Source organism: Hyperoodon ampullatus, assembly GCF_949752795.1.
Source record: "Hyperoodon ampullatus genome assembly, chromosome: 10".
NCBI classification, from domain to species: domain Eukaryota; kingdom Metazoa; phylum Chordata; class Mammalia; order Artiodactyla; family Ziphiidae; genus Hyperoodon; species Hyperoodon ampullatus.
Genome location: NC_136923.1, coordinates 3,178,268 through 3,197,119, shown reverse-complemented (window position 1 = coordinate 3,197,119; position 18,852 = coordinate 3,178,268). Strand labels below are relative to the sequence as shown.

At 56.2% G+C, this 18,852-nt stretch overlaps 1 protein-coding gene across 1 annotated transcript in view; it reads left to right on the top strand.

Moving 5' to 3' along the window:
• Window positions 1-3,416: 3,416 nt before the first annotated feature.
• The window catches only part of IQSEC1 (IQ motif and Sec7 domain ArfGEF 1), a gene marked incomplete at both ends in the record, with an annotated part of 318,762 nt that continues 303,326 nt past the window's right edge, over window positions 3,417-18,852 (top strand). The window contains one exon of the mRNA XM_079713576.1: window positions 3,417-3,694. Within this exon, the coding sequence (XP_079569702.1) occupies window positions 3,417-3,694 (278 nt within the window). The remainder of the gene's footprint in view (window positions 3,695-18,852) is intronic.

The following is an 18,852-nucleotide window of genomic DNA, read 5'->3' as shown; positions in this document are numbered from 1 at the left end:
TCTTCTTTTTGGCAATTTGAGTGGGGCAGCTTTTATTAGATGGGACTTCCCTGCATTAAATACCAGGCCCCTGCCCATTGAATACCACACTGTCCTCAGTCATTGTGATGATCCAAAATGCCCCTTACCATATTTCCAAAAGTCCTGACTGGATGCAGTACCTCCCCCCGCAAGAGAACCTCTTCCTCAAAGGAACAAGAATCAGATTAGCATCAGCAGCACTAGATGATAGAGGAAAATGGTGCAAACCCTTCCAGGTTCTGAGGAAATTGATTTTTAACCTAGAATTCTATACCCAGCAAAACTGTCAGTTGAGTGTAAGGGCAAAATAAATCATTTCAGACACACAAGGACTCAAAGACCTTCCCCCGGGCTGTCTCTGGGAGAATTGCTAGAGGATGTACACAGCAAAATAGAAAATGAATCCAAGAAAGATAATACATAAGATCCAAGAGAGCATGGACCCATTCCAGAAGAGTAATGCCAGGAAATCGCCGATGACAGCTGCATAGCAGGCCAAGGAAGCGCCAGGCCAAATTACAACAGTAAGTCAGAGAGCTCTCAGAGGAAGGTTTTTAAGGAGAAAAATGAATGTTCTTCAACAAATGGTAATATTAAGAAGATAGATGGTCTTACTGAGCAGCTGAATGTGGATAATAATAATAAAAATTAATAGATGATCATAATATGCCTCCCCTTCCCCTCTCTCCTCCTCCAAATTTTTGTTACCTTTATTTTCTTTAGAGTACATAGTTACATCTTTTTTCCTGCAGTGCAATGTAAACTCCTTGGCCTTGTATTCATGTAATGATAATATTGGAAAAGCCTATTACTGGTTTTTCAGGTTTAAAATCTCTCTCCATACAAAGCACGGAGATTTTCACTAGAGTTGCTGGACAGCATATAAATCCCATAAATCATCACAAGGTCCAAGTAGTGGGTGACACAGTCGGGAGAGGAGGGGAAAGGAGGTTTGGTGCAGGAGGCTTGCTGGCGGAGCTCTCAGGACCAGCACCAGCAGGGGCGTGAAGGAGCACTGCTGGGCAGGGGTAGGGCTGGCCTGGGTCTGATCCCAGCAGAGGCCTCAGAGGGTCCTATCAGGGGCTCTGGAGCTGGGATGACCCTGCATGGTTGCCCAAGTTTGGACAGGGCACCAAGCTCTTGTACCCCTGCATGGACCAGTCACTGTCTGGCCTCAGGGAAGTGGGGACATAACCTTGGGTGAGGCAGATTCCATGAGCACAGGGCAATTTCCCAAGAGGGATGTGGCTGTGAGCCGTTAGATGCCAACATGTCTGGCTGGTGGGGGATGAGAGCCTCGTCCTGGAATGGGGGTCCGGTTGGCCACCACAGTGTCCATTGCACAGTTCTCCTTTGTTGTATCCTGTGGGAATTAAGATGAGAGGCAGTGTCTAAACTGGACAGCCTGCATGTGTTTTCACTGCTTCGTTTTGCAGGTGTGTTAAAGCACCCTGGATTACCCCTCCTTGTCCACTTCTGCCACCCTGCCCATCAATGCTCTTATGTCATGGGCTTATGTGGGGAGACTGTAAGGGACATCTGGGAGGCTGAGAGTCCAGAGTCTAGTCTTTCATTCGGGGTGGGTGTCAATCAGCTCATTGCATCTGGGGGCTTGGGGGAGAGGCAGCATGGAGATGGAAATGTAAGGTCAGCTTCAACCTGGAACTGCTGGAAGCGGGTTGCAGGGTGAGGGTGGGGGACAGGCAAATGGGGTTGGGGTGGGGGGAGGGGGAAGCTGCTCCTCCCCCCAATCATCTTCTCCCCCCACAATCTTCACTCACATGCCCCAGGATTTAGATCTGAATTTCCTTCATTCCCAAACTGGCAGAGACCCCATGTGTGACTCCAGGGTCAGGTCTCTCAAATAAGTCAAGAGAGCCAAGGCCATATCCCTTTTGGGAAGGCTCCTGGTATCTTTATAAAATGAGGAAATATTAAAACAGGATTGCAAAGATTTTGGTATATTTTCAATGTATAAACTGAAATGATAAACACAGTTTACACACACAAGCAGGATGTAATATAATTGTGCCCTTCACAAAATAATAATAGGATTTATAAAAATAATATTAATATCTAGAACATCACAAGTAGCCTAGTGAAAGTGCTTGGTGAATTTGAGGACCTCTAAATAGCCCCACTGCCATTCTCTCCCTCTCCATAGGCCAAGCCCAGGGGCCACCCAAGGAGGCCTTAGGGCCCTGGAGGGTCCAGGGTCTCTCCATGCAGGGCTCATCCTCTCCTGGAGATAAAGGGGTATCAATAAACATGGGTATAGGATACTAAGTTTTATCAAAGCCAGTGTGATGCCAGCCTTAACAAAGAGACACTGTACCATCAAAATGTACATTATAACAAAGTTTTAGAAACTTATGAGATGTAGCTAAAGCTTTACCCAGAGGTAAATTTATAGCCGTAAATGCATTTGCTATAAAACAAGAAACCATGGAAATAACCGAACTCTTCAAGAATATAGAAAAATAATAAGCTTAGCCCTAAGGAAATTTAGACTATGGAAATGATAAAGGTTTTAAAAAGTCAAGAAATAGAAAATACTATTGCTGGGGAACCTGAGGTTCAGGGGCAAAATAAACTGCTTAAAGTCTCCGTGCCATTTTTGAGGTGGGTGTTTGGCCTACAGGCCCATCACACCAGACCCTGGGTGTGAGTGGAAGGTGCCTGCCTGGGCCTTGGTGGCTGGTCCACATCCACGTCGTGGAGGCCTCAGTGCCACCAACTGCCTAGAACGGTCTAGGAAAGGAACAGTCTAGGAAACTTGTCTTGCTTGTGCAACAAAATGAACCGCGCGATTTATCAGACTTAGAAAAAATGTCAAAGTGCTTATGAGTTCCTTATTCTTCTATTCACAGCTCAGTCGTCGGCTGACAATATGTAGTAGGAAGGTCTGTTTTGCTGAATTCCTACTTTGTGAAATTTGTACATCAGAGCGGCCCAGGCGGCAGTGCGGAGGCGCGAGTCGCACCCCGGCGGCAGGAGCGGGCGCGGGGCGTGGGGCGCGGGGCCGGCAGGCGGCGCCCTCCCTCCGCCGCCGCCCGTTCCTCCCGCCCGCTCCTCCCGCGCCGGCCGCCAGGTTCCGGCTCCCGCTCCCCTAGCGCCGCAGCCGGCACTTTGCAAACTCCTCGCCCGCCCGCGGCGGCCGCAGCTCCACGCACTGTCCGGCCCGGCGCGTCCGCGGAGCCGCGGGCGGCGCGGAGGCGCCGGGGGCGGGCGCGGGAGGAGGCGGGAACAGGGCGCCAAGGCGGGGCCGCGTCGGCACCGCGCGCCGCGCCCCCCGGGCCGAGCCCCGCGCCGCGCCGCGCGGAGCCGCCGTCACCGCCGCGCAGGCATGGCCGCGCCGCCGCCGCCCCGCCGCCCGCGCGCCTGAGGCGGGTACCATGGCGAGCGCCGCCGAGCCCCCCGGCCAGGCGGCCGAGTACCTGGAGGAGCTGACCCGGATCGTCGCGGCGCAGCAGGAGCTGCTGGCGCGGCGGCGGCGGCGCATCGAGGAGCTGGAGCGCCAAGTGGCGCGGCTGAGCCGCGAGAACGCCGGCCTGCTGGAGCGGCACCGGCGGCACCTGGACGCGTGCGCCCGCCGCCCCGACCCCGGCCCCGGCCCCGGCCCCGGCCCGCAGCCGCTCGGCGCCATCCCGGAGCTCGGAGGCCGCCGCGACAAGTAAGTGGGGACCGGGGGCGGCGAGCGTGTCGGGGGCGCGCGAACTTCTTGGGGGGCCCCGCTCCCCTCGGGGCCGGGCGTAGAGGGTGTTGGCTGGGGGGGGGCCGGGGTACCCCCGGCGGGGTCGCGGCCCGACCTGGGGCTCGGGCCCGGCGAGACCGAGCTCCCAGGGAAAGGGGCTCCGGGGCGCTGCCCGGCGCTCCCGCCCGCCCGGCTCTCCGCGGCCGGCCGGCTCGGGACTCGGGCTCCAGCGACCCAGGAGCTTGGGAGCTTGGATGCGGGGTCGGCCTCGCCACAGGGGGCCGCCCGGGCGCAGCCCCGGGGCTCTGGGTGGCGGGACCAGAACTCCTGACTCGGAGACTCTAGACTCGGAGGGCAGGGGGCACGTCAGGCGCAGATCCCGCCGTCGAGCGGGCCTGGGTCACTTGCGGGTCGCACCCCTCCTGAAGGGACTCTGTGCTGCCTCCAGCCCGGGACGCGCCGTTCCCTCCTCCCTCTGGACTCCTCCGTCTCTTCCTTCGCGGCTCCGGGTTAATACCCCGCCCGCCTCGCCCCGGGATTACCCGGGGTTATATCGGAGCGAGGATTAATTGGGGGACGGGATGGGGAGGGACTGCCCGGCCGCGCTGGACACAGCGTCCTGGCCGCGCGTTTGCCTCCCGTGGGGTCCGAAGTCGCGTGCGCGGCCCGGCTCCGCAGAAGTCCCGGCGCCCATCTCGGCGAGGCAGAGGAGAGAGAGAGAGAGAGAGATTGAGAGAGAGTGTGTGTGTGTGTGTGAGTGTGTGTGAGAGTGTGTGTGTGTGTGTGAGTGTGTGTGTGTGTGTTGCGAGGGTGGAGTGGTGGTGGTCCGCAGCTTCAGGACAGGTTTCAGGGGAGGCTGGGGGTGGGCAGAAGTGATGGGGGAGGAGTTAACCCTGACTCCAAAATCCTGCGGGGGAGGGGCTCCTGATTCCCAGGACTCCAGGTATGGTTATCTGGTCCTCTGGTCACCGGAGACCCTGTGTCCCCGCTGCCCCAGGCCGAGCTGTGCAGGCTGTGTGTGCAGGGCTACCGCCCTGCTTCTTGCATGGTTCTGGGCGGTGCTCCTGGGCTCTGGGGGGCCCTGGAAGAGGAAAGTTGTAGGGTGGGGTCAGGGCGTGGGTGAGCCTGGTGGCTCTGGTGGCAGGCCAGTGGCACACTTCCGTACTCTGTTTATGCTGGAAGGGAGGAGGGAGGCATGGAATCGCTCCTAGCTGGCGGCACTCAGAGAAAGAACAGACCCCCACTGCCTCCGTAGCTCTGCCCCCGGCTCTCTGGTGTCTCCAAGACCCCCTTTGTCACTCGGTCTCTTCTGCGGTCACTTGGTGCTAGTTGCAGGTCCTGAGCCCTCACCCCCCAGGCAAGGACTTAAGGAAGAGCCAGGGGCCCAGTGAAGTCATCAGTCGCTCGGGGAGGCAACGCACCAGGGCTGGGACACACGCCCCGCTTTCCTAGGGTACACGGACACTCGGCAGGTGCCTCACAGCACCGTCCTGGGGATGGATTCCTTCTTTCCCTTCACAGTCGCCTCTGGTGACCGGGTATCGGTGGGAAGATGCTGAGAGGTCTGTGTGGGGACTCCCCCAGCGCTGGTTGGGTGGCAGCCTTGGAGGGAGCTCGGGGTGCTGAGGCAGGACTTGTTTCGTGAGTCCCCAGCTCTGTCAGCCTGGCTTCAGAGCCTATGATAGTATCCCTTTCCAGAGAAACGGTGGCAACACGGGCCTTGGCCCACGTTCTAGGTGGACGGGAGCTTCTCAAACTTGAATGTGCACACAGGTGCCTGGGGATCGTGCTGAAACGCAGACTCTGATCAGTGGGTCTGGGGCGGGCTGGAGGGCCTGCGTTTCTAACAAGCTCCTGGAAGTGGAGGTGCTGCGGCTTTGGGGCCACACGCGAGGAGTGAGGTGTGGGGCTGGGAGGCTCCAGTGTATTGAACAGAACTGGGGGTCCCCTCAAGACAGCACTCCGGGCCCACTTTCCCCACTCTGCGTCTTTGCCCAGTCTTTGGGCAGGGAGGGTGCTGGAGCCACCCGCCTTCCACAGAGCCCCTGCATGGGGCTGGTGGGTCACATCCGTGGGTTTCCGGCCCCTGCAGTGTGAGGGGAGTGAGCTGGATTTGGGGGGCCCCTGCCCATCCGTGGAGAAAATGATTTATGCCTAAGGAGCATGTGGTAGCCAACCCCCGAGAGCAACCAGCTTTTATTAAGCACCTACTGTATGCATAGCCATTAGTGATGTGCTGGAGACCCAAAAGGGAGGGAGGGGAGGCCAGGCAGGGAATACACAGCCCCGCATGGGGGAGGGGACGTGGGCAGGTGGACGGGCCCCAGGGCTGGCTCTGCACTGGCCCCGGGGGCTGTGGGACAAGTCACCTCTCTTAGCCTCGGGGCGTCTAATGCACGGAAATGGGGATGAGCATAGCTGTCTCCCATGCTCTTTCTGAGGATTAAGTGAAGATAACGGGAGTGGAGGAAACAGTACACAGTAGGTGCTTAATGCACATTCTTCCCTTGTCGGGCAGGTTCTCATTTTGGGGCGGGGGCCAGTTGAGCACAGGTAGGAGGCGAGTGCACTTCCTGATAAGCTGGGTGAGACCTCTGGGGGCCCAGTGTCCACGCAGAGGATGTGGAGTTCGAGGCGTGACAACCTGGAGGAGACGGCCCAGAAGCTGGGCTGGGGCAGGGGTTGGCCCCCTGCAGTCGAGACTAGAACCCCTGTGTGTGGGCGTCCCGAGGCGACAGTTCAAGCCGGAGCTGGCACCATTGGGATTACTTCCTTCTGGGGGACTCCGCTCCGCTTTCCCCAGTGCTGGTGCGCCCACCATCTCCCAGGCCCCCCCGCCTGCAGACAGGGGCCCCTGTGGGTGAGGGTCTGGCGAGCATGCAGGCTAGGCCAGGCCTGGCTTCCCCTTTCCTAAACAGCCTCCTGCTGCTCCAGCTTGAGTCAGGAGCCCCTGGCCCCCTGGCCACTAGACAGGGTGCCCCTGCATGCCCGGCAGGCACAGTGTCCTGCTGGGGGATGTACAGATAGATGCCATGGGACAGGCTCGCATTGGGACTGCAGCAGTCTCTGTACCACCTCCCCCAGGCAGTCCTCAGGAGGGCTCCTGGGCGTGGGGGAAACCCTTAAGCCCAGAGACCTTTAAACCCTTTCTCAGGAAGTCCTCTTGACCACAGCTGAAGAATGTCATCATGAATTTCTCAGCTCTGGGGAAAACAGGGTTATAACAAGGAAAGAAATAGGATGCCTTTGGTTACGCTGAATATTTAACTATTTTTCTTCTGACCTCAGAGTTCACATCCAGTGTTTAGTTAGCTACATTCTAATGATGTTTCTAGAACTGCCCCCTCCCATCCCTCTAGAGATTCGGGCACATAATAGGTGCTCAGTAGATATTGTTCGTTCAGAGGATGAAGGCACAGGGGATTGATTAGGATCCCTGTGTTTTCCATTAGAAAGTCAGCTTGGGCTTTAGCAGATACAGCTGGTGCCAGTGAGCGCCCAGAGCCAGATGCACAGGAGGCAGGTGCGTGCGTTCCGGCTCCATCCTCGAGGGCGCCCTGTGTGCCCGGCACCGCTCCAGGTCTTTGCATTTACCAGCTCATTTCATGGTCCCAGCCCTCCCACGCGGCAGGAACGGTTGCCTCTCCCATTTTACGGATGTGGAGACTGAATCTCAGAGAGGTCCAACGACCGGCTCCAGCCCTCTCACCTGGCCCGTAGTGGAGCCGGGACTGGGGCTCGGGGGTCTGGTCCCAGGCCCTCTGCTCTCACCCGTCTCCCACCTGCCCTTCGTGCTGCCCAGTGATCAGACCTCCCGGGATCCTGCGGGACTCCCAGCCTCCAGTGCTGGAGGAAGCCCAGCACGTGTGGTCCTTGTCCTGCCTCGTGGGCCCTTGTCACCGAGGCCGGGTCCTCGGCATCACCTGAGGTTGCCGTGCGGAGGGGAGCAGGATGGAAAGAGGCGCTCCCTCCCAGCCTCTCCTCCTCCAGGGTTTCCCGGCAGAAGTAAACATGGGCCCGAAGAGGTTGGAGAGGCCTGTGGAGCTGCCTCTCTCGTGCTCTCGTCCCCTCCAGCCCTTGAGTGCTGTCACATCACTGGAGAGGACGTTTTTCTGAAGCTCCAAGCTGGTGACTCACTCTGGGGGAGGTTTCCAGTGGCATTCAGTCTCTGTTGACTTTCCAAACAAGCGCTCCTCTGGTCTGTGCTGACATTAACCGTGACGGGGGTGCATCAGCTGGGGGGGAAGCTCGAGGGTGGCCAGTGATGAGGGTGTGGCCGGACTAGGGACACGAGCTGCTGTCCTGGGGCGGGTCCTGGCCAGGAGCCTCTGAAAGCGCGTTCATCTTCAGAGCAGCCGCGGAGCCCCAGGCCTGGACTACAGGGTCTGAGGTCCTGGCCGCTTCTGTTCCATTTCCTCTTCCCCTGGGAGCAGAGAGCGGGGACTTCTGTGATCTGCGAGTCGGAGGGGGTGGCAGAGGGAGATACTGCGTTCACGTTCTCGTTCAGTGATTCTCTTGTTCTCCCAGTTGAGATAGAGCTGAGTAGCCAGTGCTGGGGAGGACGTCCCCCAGCTGGCAACAGGCTGCAGCATGTTGGCGGGGCCTGGTCCCTGCTGGACAAAATGTGTTCAAGTCCAGGGGAGCGGGGCGAGCCGTTCTTTCTCCAGCAGATGGTAGAGTCCACAGAAGGGCAAGGAGATGCTTCCCTGAAGCTCTCTCCCAGCCGTCTGACAACCTAGGCAAATGATTCTTTTACAACCTGGAGGGTAAATCATGAGATGCATCTTTATTTAGCTCAGGTTGAGACAGATGGGGCAGTGCGGTGTGTGAAGTGGAGACCCGCTCTTGTTTTCGCCTCCGCTGTCCGGGTTCGGGCCTCCGCGCCTGCAGAGACCTCAGGGCTGTGCCCTGTGAGCATTTGGACTCCGGGATGAAGAGTCCCGGATTTGGGAGTTTGGGGCATCAGCATTTTTGGTCAGCTGGGTGGCTGTTTGTCAGCTGTTTTGTCGATGACATTATTTTGACAGCTGATCTCATTTTTTTGTTCTTGGCTTTCTGTTTCTGTAAGAAAGAGCCACGCTTTGCCCAACTTGGGAAGGGCACTGTTCTGAGCTTGTCAGGGTGTCATCCGTGTAATTGCCACAGAGCAGCAGAAAAAAACAAACTGACCGGCCGGGCGCTGGGCAGGAACTGGAAGGAGGGACATAAACGGACCTCACTGAAATGGAGCAGCAGCTACAGATGAGGCCATGAGGCAGCCTGGGGCCATGCCCGTGGCCTGGAAATTCAGGGGGCCTCCAATTTACCACCCCCTACCCCATGTAGACGCAGGCCAGGCTGCAGTGGAAATTGCCCCGACTGCGAACCAGGCTTCACAGAGTGACGGCCTGACATGTTGGTGGGAGATGCCAGACCAGTTATGACAATGCTAAGTGCTTATCTTTTATTGAGTAGGGTGCTGCAGCCTGGAGGTTTTCAAATGCCTCCCCCACCCTCGTGGGGCCCCTCCGTGATGACACCTGAGCAGCTAAGCCCTGTTTGGGTCCGCAGGACCCCGTCAGCCTCAGCCCCCTCCCAGCAGGAGGACCGTCCAAGTAAGGCAGGCTTTGCCCCGGGTGCCCAGAGGCCAGTCCCCATGTAAGATGGAGAGGTGGCCCTGTTCCAGGAGATCCAGGTGGCGGGATTGCGGGGCGCCTGGCGCTGCAGCACACGTGAACACTGGCTCGGGGGAGGAATAGGATATTGAGAGCGCCCTTAAGGATTGTTTTTCCCTAGCATTTTCTTATGAACATTTTCAAACCTATGGAAAAGTTGAAAGAACTGTACCAGGCAGAACACCTCCCAGATGCTATATAGTGAAGGTTGTGCAGTATTTGTTTATTACGTGCCTGGCCATCCGGGAGGGCATCTGGAACCGTGCACGTGGGAGCACCAAGGACGGCGGGGGGGCGCGTGGCGTGTTTCAGGCAGGGAGGTGCTGTCGGTGGTTTTGCCAGGCCTGGGAGCGGGGACAGCGGGCCACACGAGGCCCAGGTGGACATGGACAGCCCAGGGCGCTGGCTCAGAACCCAGACTTCAGCCTTGTGGGGTTGGGGGGGTGAGGTGGTGAACAAGCCTGGCTCACCCCCAGCCAAGCTGTGCTCTGTGTGAGCCTCGATGTGAAATGTCATCTTTCCTTGGAGGAGGCAAGATTCACAAAGGAACAGGACAGAAATCCCGTGTTCTGGGCACCTAGACTTAGGACGCTTCAATTATAATTAAAGCACGGAAATAACCAAGCCGTTCCTGGTGCCGCAATGCCAACCACCTTCTCCTTGGGATCTCTGCGGATGCCCCAACCCCGTGACACGTGTGCACTGCTGCCATCCCATTTTGCAGATGTGAACACTGAGGCTCAGAGAGGGTAAGCAGTTGCCCACGGTTACCCAGCGACAGAGGCGGATTTGCACCCAGGTCTGTCTGCTTCCAGAGCCCGTGCAGTTTGCCACCGCACTGTGGCTCCACAGCAATTCGCTGTGTGGTGTCCGTGTTTGGAGAGACGTTTGGGGCCGTTTCAGGATGTGCGTGGTCAGCTCACCCAGGCTTTTGGTTCCAGGAACCAAAACTGCCCCCAGCGCCACTGCCTACCCAGGGACAGCCCTGGCTTTTCCCTTTGTATGTTGGGTTTGGCCTCTCCCTCACTGTGGTCACCTTGGGGAAGTTATTTTACCACCAGGAGCCTGAGTCCCCTTTTGGCAAAAATGATGGCGGTGGCCCCCGCCAGCGGGGTGGTGGTGGGCAGGAGGTGACACGTGCAAGGAAGGGACTGCTAAGCTGTCAGGCACCAGCCAGCCAGGCAGTTCACTTTGAATTGGCCCATTTCCCCACCCCAAACACGTATGCGTTTGCTGGCCTGCTGGTGAGGCAACCCCAGGCCTTTGTGTGCGTGTTAGTTCCTCAGGGCACACTGGGCGCTTGGTTGAATGGGAGGACGGGTGTTCGTGCCCCTGTCCCGGCTCTGCCCCCCATCTTGTTGGTTTCAATGGCCTGTTTTCTCAGCACGTAGAGTGTCAGACATTGTGGAGCCTCAAGGCTCCTGGGCCTGGCCCTTGCCTCTGAACCGCAGGGAATAGGGCTCACTGCAGCCAGAAGGCGGGGCTTCCACGGAGGGTATCCTGGGTGGCAGATCTGGCGGGGCTGTCAAGGTAGGTCGTGCCTGTGAAGTGTCCAGCGGGGCAAGGCTGGCATGAGGTGCCCATGAAACCCCACTGTCCTCCCGGATGGCCTCAGTGCTTGAGTGACAAGTCCTCAGCCCTTGTCCAGTGGTACCAGGGCAGCCTCCAGGGACCCTCACAGGGGTGAGCACATGTGTGGATGAGATTTGGGGACCGACTGAGGGGGCCCCCGACAGCCTGAAGTCGGACATCAGCGGGCGGGTGGCCCGTGTGGTCAGCCAGGGGTGAGACCCCGCCTGGGGCCCTGGTCTGGAGGCCCAGGTCTTCCTGCTTCCCTTGGCACGTGGAAGGAACCTCTTGGGGCTCTGGCGTCAGTGTCTCTGGTGGGGACAGTAGCGAATGGGTCTCCCTTTGGGGTTGCCTGAGAGGGGAGTGTGCCTGGCGTGGTCCATTCACAGCGAGGAGACTGGCGTGTCTGCAGCAGAGTGACCGAGGGGACAGCAAAGGAGAAGGGGAAGAGGGGACCCGCAGGTGGGGCTGGGCAGGGCCAGCAGGCTAGGGAGGCCCCGAGGGACATTGGGAGGAGACAGGAGTCCCTGGGGGGTGCTGCCCAGGGGAGGCACTTAGGTGTGGGCGGGACACCTGGCTCTGGGTGGAGGCGGGGACCAGTGAGCAGGGGCTGCAGGAGACGCTGCAGGACTTGGGGTGCTGGGGGTGAGCAGGAGCACATGGGTTTTGGACGGAAGGAATGAGCCCCATCCTGTCTTACCCCCAACAACTGCCTGTCCAGATAGGAGGGAGAGATCATTGCTTCAGCAGAAGGAAAGGATCCAGATGTTGGCCTTGGTCTTCTGCAGTGTTTCTTGGACTCGTGAGTGAGTGGGGGTTGGCTTGGGGTTATAGACAGCTCCTGGTCGGGGTACCCATGTAGTATGTGGACAGAGCAATAGTCAGCACATGCACTTGGGGTCAGGCCACTCCCTCTGCCATGTCCTGGCTGTGCCTCACCTGTAAAATGGGGTTATAAAGCATCACCTTCCTCCTAGAGGGGTTGAGCATTAAATCCTTCATATGTGTCCATGCGGAGTACTCCTCATTCTTGCAACTTTAATCACTGTTGTTCCCTCTTTCTAAGTCAAGAAGAAATTGGATGTTAGAGAAGAGTCATGGGATTTAGAATCAGATGACTTGGGTTTTGGCATTTGTTTCTCTTTTATCCACCCACCTTCTGCACATCTAATGTAGCTGATTTTGAATCCACCCCTTTGTAAGATGTGCCATCACAATCCCTTTAGCCCTCAGTTACAGCCTCTTCACATGTATTAAAGTTGTGGGGACTTAATGCTATTAAAATAGAACAAGGGCTCCCTACAGCAAAGCAGAGGCTTCTGGAGTGTCCCCCACCCTACCCTGGCAACCCATTGCCTATGCACAGCTCTGTCGAGACTTCTTAGAGGCTTTACTGTCACCCAGCTCAGCAGTCCTCAAACTTCCAGGTGTGTAAAAATCCTCCACCTGAAAGGGATGTCGGGGGTCACCCTGACCACCCCATTCAGTTCCCACCCAGAGGCTGACCTGCACCCTCCCCGGCACCTGTTGTGAGCCAGGTAAGGAGGTAAGGAGGGGGGGATGTCATGCTTTGAGCAACGGTCAGCCACACACATCCCCATGAGAGCTGTCATCTAGACATTTTAGGGGACCCTTTAAATCCCAGTCCATTGTTTTCAGAGAACATGCTTTGTGTGGTATGTTCCTTTTTAATGTATTGAGCCTCACTGTAAGGTCTAAGATATAGTCTGTCCTGGAGAATGTTGCATGCACTTGCGAAGAATGCGTATTCTGCTGTTGTTGGGTGGAGTGTCCCGTACGTGTCTGTCAGATCTAGTTGGTTTACAGTGTTGTTCATATCTTCTGTTGCCTTGTTGATCTTCTGCCTAGTTGTTCTACCATTATTGAAAGTGGGGTATTGACGTCTCCAACTGTTATTGTTGAATTGTCTGTTTCTCCATTTATTTCTGTCAGTTTTTGCTTTGTGTATTTTGGGGTTCTGTTGTTTGGTACATATATGTTTACAATTATTATGTCTTCTTGATGGATTGACCCTTTTATTGTAATAAGGTAACCTTCCTTGTCTTTAGTAGCTTTTTGTCATAAAGTCTACTTTGTCTGGCAGGAGTATAGCCACTCTAGTTCTCTTTTGGTTACTGTTTGCATGGAATATCTTTTTCCATCCTTTTATTTTCAACCTATTTGTGTCTTAAATCTAAAGTGAATCTCTTGTTGACACCATATGGTTGGATTACATGTTTTTTTTAAAATCCATTTTGCTAGTCTCTGCCTTTTGATTAGTGTTTAACCTACATACACTTAATATAATTGTTGATAAGGTAGGATTTACACCTGCAACTTTATTATTTTCTTTTTCCTATTTTTAAAAATAAATTTATTCTTACTTATTTATTTTTGGCTGTGTTGGGTCTTCGTTGCTACGTGTGGGCTTTCTCTAGTTGTGGTGAGTGGGGGCTACTCTTTGTTGTGGTATGCAGGCTTCCCGTTGCGGCGGCTTCTCTTGTTGCGGAGCACGGGCTCTAGGTGCATGGGCTTCAGTAGTTGTGGCGCGTGGGCTTTAGTAGTTGTGGTGCATGGGCTTAGTTGCTCCGTGGCATGTGGGATATTCCTGGACCAGGGCTCGAACCTGTGTCCCCTGCACTGGCAGGCGGATTCTTAACCACTGCACCACTAGGGAAGTCCCAACTTTATTGCTTTCTGGATGTTTTATGTCTTTTTTTCCTCCTCTACTTCTCCCTTACTACCTTCCTTTGTGATAGATACTTAGTGTACCATTTTCATTCTCTTGTTTCTTTTAGTATCTAGGGGACCTTTTAGAGTAAAATAAAACCTGTTGGAGAGGCAGACCATCCCGTGTATCTCTCCTCACCCAGAGAGAATGAAGGCAGGGGCCGGCACTGGACAGGGGAGTGTTGGCAGTGAGTCCAGAAGTGATGGGCCTGGGAGAGAAAGCTGCCAAACTGGGAGATGGGTACGTGGGTGTGGACCCAGACAAACTGGATGGGCTCTGAGGAACCAGCCCAGAAGCTCCCCTCAGGACAGGGAGAATGAATTATTTGTCTCTGCTGTTTTTGTAGGGGGCCCTGCCTCAGGGTAGGTTTTAGTGAATATGTGTTGCGTGAATGAATGAGTGAGTGAATGAATGAATGTTCTAGTTATCTGTGGCTGAGTAACAAATTATTCTAAAATCTAGAGGCTTAAAACAAGCCCCCTGTTATTATAGCTCAGATTCTGTGGGGCAGGGGTTGGCAGGGCTCGGCTGGTTGGGTCTTCTGTTCCCTGTGTTATTAGTGGAAGTTCCTCAGTGGTATTCACATAGTGGATGGACTAGTCTGGAGGGTCCAAAACACCTTCACTCACGTATCAGGGAACTTGTGGAGACACCTGGAAGGCTGGCCCTGTGGACCAGAGTGTCTGCACGTGGCACCTCAAGCACGGGGGCTCAGGGATCCCAGAACCAGTGTTCCAAGGCCTGGTGGGAGATGTGAGGCTTCTCGTGGCTTGACCTTGGGAGTACCACGAGATCACTTCTGCCACATGCTGTTGGTCAAGCCAGGTTCCAGGGGAGGGGCTTGGACTGCACCCTCAGTGGGAGGAGAAGCAAGGATTTGCAGCCATCTTCACGCCCCACCTTCGGGGTGCCCAGGCCTTGTGCTGTCACTTCCACCTCTTAAGGCTGCTGAAGGGGTTTCTCCTCTCTCTGCGTGGCGGGTGACAGCCTGTCCTGCCCCTGGGGTGTCTCCCTCTGCGGTGCTGTGTGTCTGAAGGGCGCTGTCCTGCCACAGGCCACCAGGAGCTGGGCACCTCGGCTGAGAGTGCTTCCCAGGCCCCGCCAGACCCGATCCGCACCCCACTGCTCAGGTAGCCTGCCCACTCCGTCTGCAGCCCCCTCACTCTGAGCTGTATTTTTAACTCCTGCCATATGGCGAAGCAGCCAAAACATCAAGGGAAGGGAACGGGGGTCTGGAGGAAGTCATCACCGCTAATGCGTTTTTGATCACTGCGGTAATTAAGAGCGCGGCGCCCTCATTCCCGCCCCCTCCCCCGGCATCGTGGGTGCTCGGAGCGGCGTCACTCCTGCGTGGGGGGCAGCCCTCCTGAGGGGTTGGGGGATCCCACAGACTCGCTCCTGCCTGCAGGGGCAGGGCCATCACATGGCTAGTGGCTCGTGCACGGTGGGGAGGATGGGGCATGGAGTGCGCGGAGCCCCTGCTTGCCAGAGATGCGCGTCCCTCCTCCTTCCTCTCTGTTTCTCCCCTTCCCGGGGCATCTTGGCACAGACGCGGCGTTTCCCTGAATGCTCCTTCTTGCTCAGAAACCTGCCCTGGGTGGGGCGGCCGGTGGCACTGTGCAGTTTTCACACTCCGTGCCTTTGGTCATGCTGGTCTCTCTGCCTTAGACACCCTTCCCACACCTCCATTCCTGCCTCTAGAAACCCCACGTGTCCGGTAGGGACCGGCTCCCATCTTGGAACTTTCTGTGGTTTTGAGCCTTTTCTTTATATCTGTGCTGTAGCCCTGGGCCCCCTGGGGCATCCCGTCTGACTTACTTTGACTGTGCCCTGCTGGGGTGCTTGCCTCTAGGCTCCATCTGGCAGGCAGCGCCAGATCACGCTTCCGTTAGGATGCAAACTGCTTATATTAAAGTCGAGATGTTTAAGATCAGTTCACCGCTGTCACGTGCGCAAGTCCAGGGTCTGCAAAATGGAGTGTGTGCAACCCTGGGGGCAAATGATACCATCCTTTGAGGTGCAGGGAAAAATGTGGGGACTTCTGTTTCCATTGGTCCTTAAGTTCATCCTTCACTGTCTTTTCTTGGATTCTTTTGCAACACGCATGACATTAGTGCAGTTGTGCCTGCACGTGATTAATAAATATATACAGATACGGTTATTGCGTGGATGTGTGCCCACACTCTCTTCGGGCAGGGAAGACTCATCAAAAGTCTAGTGGCCGTTGTCTTTACCTGCAGCTGGGTTTTCACTGCTTTTCTTCTTGAGGCAGTTACTTTCCTGGTACGGGGGTCTCCACTGTGAGATGGGCTGAAGTAGGCATTTATTGAGCACCTGCTGTGTGCTAGCTGTGTGGCCCCACTTTACAGACGAGGAAAGTGAGGCTCAGAGTGGTGATGTGCCTTGCTGGGGGTTGCACAGCTAGTGAGTGGCAGGGCCGGACCTGACCGGGCCTGGGTGACTCCCAAACCTGTGTTCTTTACGTTCTGCTCTGTGTCTGTGGTCCTGAGACATGGCTGGCTGAGCTCTGAGGCTCTGCCCATGGCTGGGCCGTGGTGGTGATGGGAGCTGGCCTCCTCCATGTTTCCGTGGCCTCTGGCGGGGATGGTCCTGCTAGTAGTGGTCTGGACAAGGCATGCAAAGGCCCCTTCCCCATGGGTAGGACTCAGTTAAGCCCCTTCTCTCTCGTCCCCTAGAAACCTGAAAGCCCCAGACCAGGAGGAGAGGACAGTGGCCGAGCAGGACCGGCGTCCATGGGGCATGGGCTTCTTATTAAGAAACCTGCTGACTCTGGTCCCCGAGGGTGAGGGCGGCTTGTGGAGTGGGGGGAGCTGATTCATCACCATCTTCCCAGAGTTTCATTCACCAGAAGCCTAAAGTCCTGTCCCCCTCAGCGGGAGGAGACCAGGGGGTGGGAAAGGCGGCTTCTATCTTGTCCGCACATCAGCCGCCGCCTCTGCGTGGGCTGTTTTTGTTGTTGCAGAGGTGGGTCTTCTATCTCTCCACTGAACTTCACTCCAGGTCCCGTTCAGCAAGTGTTTACAAGCCTCCTTATGTGCGCACGTGTGTGGGGTTGGGAGGATGGGGGCGCAGGGAAGCAGATGCCCCTCGGCCTCCGCCCTGTGCAGGGGGCGGGGGCGGTTGTGGGGGGTGGGGACAGCGAGCCCCGGGTGAGTGCACACCCCCCTCACGCTGCCCTCGGGGGCTCCACATCCTGCTTCTGCCATGTCCCTCTAGGGAGGGGTTGGCTTTTGATGTCTCTCAAGGTGACAGCTTCAGCCAGAGCTCACAGTTTTTCTCCCTGAAGGGCTCTCCTTTGCTTTCATTTGATTGAAACAGACCGCGCCCTCCCCCGCCTGCAAGCTGGTGGGGGCCTCTCTGTGCACCCAGTTGGGGTGCCCTGAGCCCCTGGTTTAATGAGAAGGACCCCGGCCAGGGTCTGGGCCTCCAGGGCCTGCGGGCTCAGTCCAGTCTGGCCATATCACAGGCAGAGCTTGGCCTTCTGTCTGTGAAAGGCCAGCTTTGGTGTAGTCAGACCTGCACGGATACCTCCAGGGCAGGTGTTTCTCAGGCTGCTCCATCCCACGGGGAGGTCAAGGGCTGTGGACCTCTCGTGCCCCAACTTGCCAAGGGCAGTTTGATTAATAAAAATTGCTGAGCTGGGAGCACCCGGGTCTGGGTTTGGGTTCTGGCCCCATCCTAGCAGGCTGGGCAGGTTTCCTCACCTGCAAGTGGGCATAAGAATGGAGACACAGCCCTCCTCATGGGACAGAGCCGGTCAGCACAGCACGGGTGAGGAGGAGGAGAGCTCACCCTGCGGGAGTTCTCAGTCATAATCACTTAGCAGGTTATGGGGAAGATAGTAAAAGGGGTCTTGGAGGTGGAAAGGGGGTGATCCCTGACCTAGATGGGGAGGATGTATGGTCCAAATAGCTGCCTCCCAATATCTACTTTCCCTTTTTCTTTAGCATTAAAGCGTTTTAGCATTTAGCATTTCTGGTGTGTTTTTGTGTTTTAATCTGGCCGCGATGCCAACAAGAATAAAGACTGCCTTCCCCAGCCTCCCTGCTTGTTAGATACGGCCATGTGACTGCTCTGGCCAATAAGAGGTAAGCAGAAGTGTGGTGTGCAGCTTCCAGGAAATGTCTTTAAAAGGAAGAGGTGGGTCCTTTGCCTGTTGTTCCTCCTTCCTGTTGGCTGGGATGAGAATGTGATGGCTGGGGCTCAGGCAGCCATTTTGGATTGTGAGGACAATGGTTGCACTGTAGGGATGGCAGGGCAGTGAGCTGGAAGAAGGCTGGGCCCCTGACAACCTGGAGGGAAGTGCCCAATACAGCCTGGACTACCCACCTCTAGACTCTTACATGAGAGAATAAAACCATGTGCTTAAGTCCATGTTAATGTACAGCTGACCCTTGCACAATGTGGAGGTTAGGGATGCTGACCCTCTGTGCAGTTGAAAATCTGTGTCTAAGTTAAGTCAGCCCTCCATATCTGCAGTTGTACATCCATGGATTCAACCAACTGTGGATCGTGTAGTACTGTAGTATTTACTATAGGAAAAAATCTACCTATAAGTGGACTTGTGCAGTTCTAACTTGTGTTGTTCAAAGGCCAACTGTATTTACTTTTGATCCCTCTTCGTCAGTCCTAAGGTTACAAAGAGCATGGTTTTACGGCTGTGATTTGAAGATGTTTGACCACATCTCTGGGAGCCCGAGGCCTCAGCGTTGGAGCCAGTGGGGGTGGAGGTGGGTCCCCCCAGGACCCTAGTGTTGGGATAGTCGCTGACTTTAATCACTCAGCAGATGAGGGCCAGTTACTTCACACAGTGTGAGATACAGAGGTGGAGAGACAGCCAAGTCCCCTGGACCCTGACCCTCAGGGGATGGTGGGTGTCTGATGACAGGGCACTGCCTGGGGTGGTGGGAGAAGAGCAGAGACAGAGGAGGAGACAGACAGACAGACTGAGAGATTGCGGGCAGCTACGTGTATCTGACCCTCTTCTCTCCCCCGTGTGTTGAATTAGCCATAGATTCGTCATTTACCCATTGGGAACTAGCACTTGCCAAGCCTCGTAAGTGCCAGCCTGTGGCTGGGGGATACCGGAGCAGAGTGGCCACGGTCAGCGCCCCCCAGGGGGACGCAGTTCTGTTGGGGGGGAGATGGGGAAGAGAAGGGTG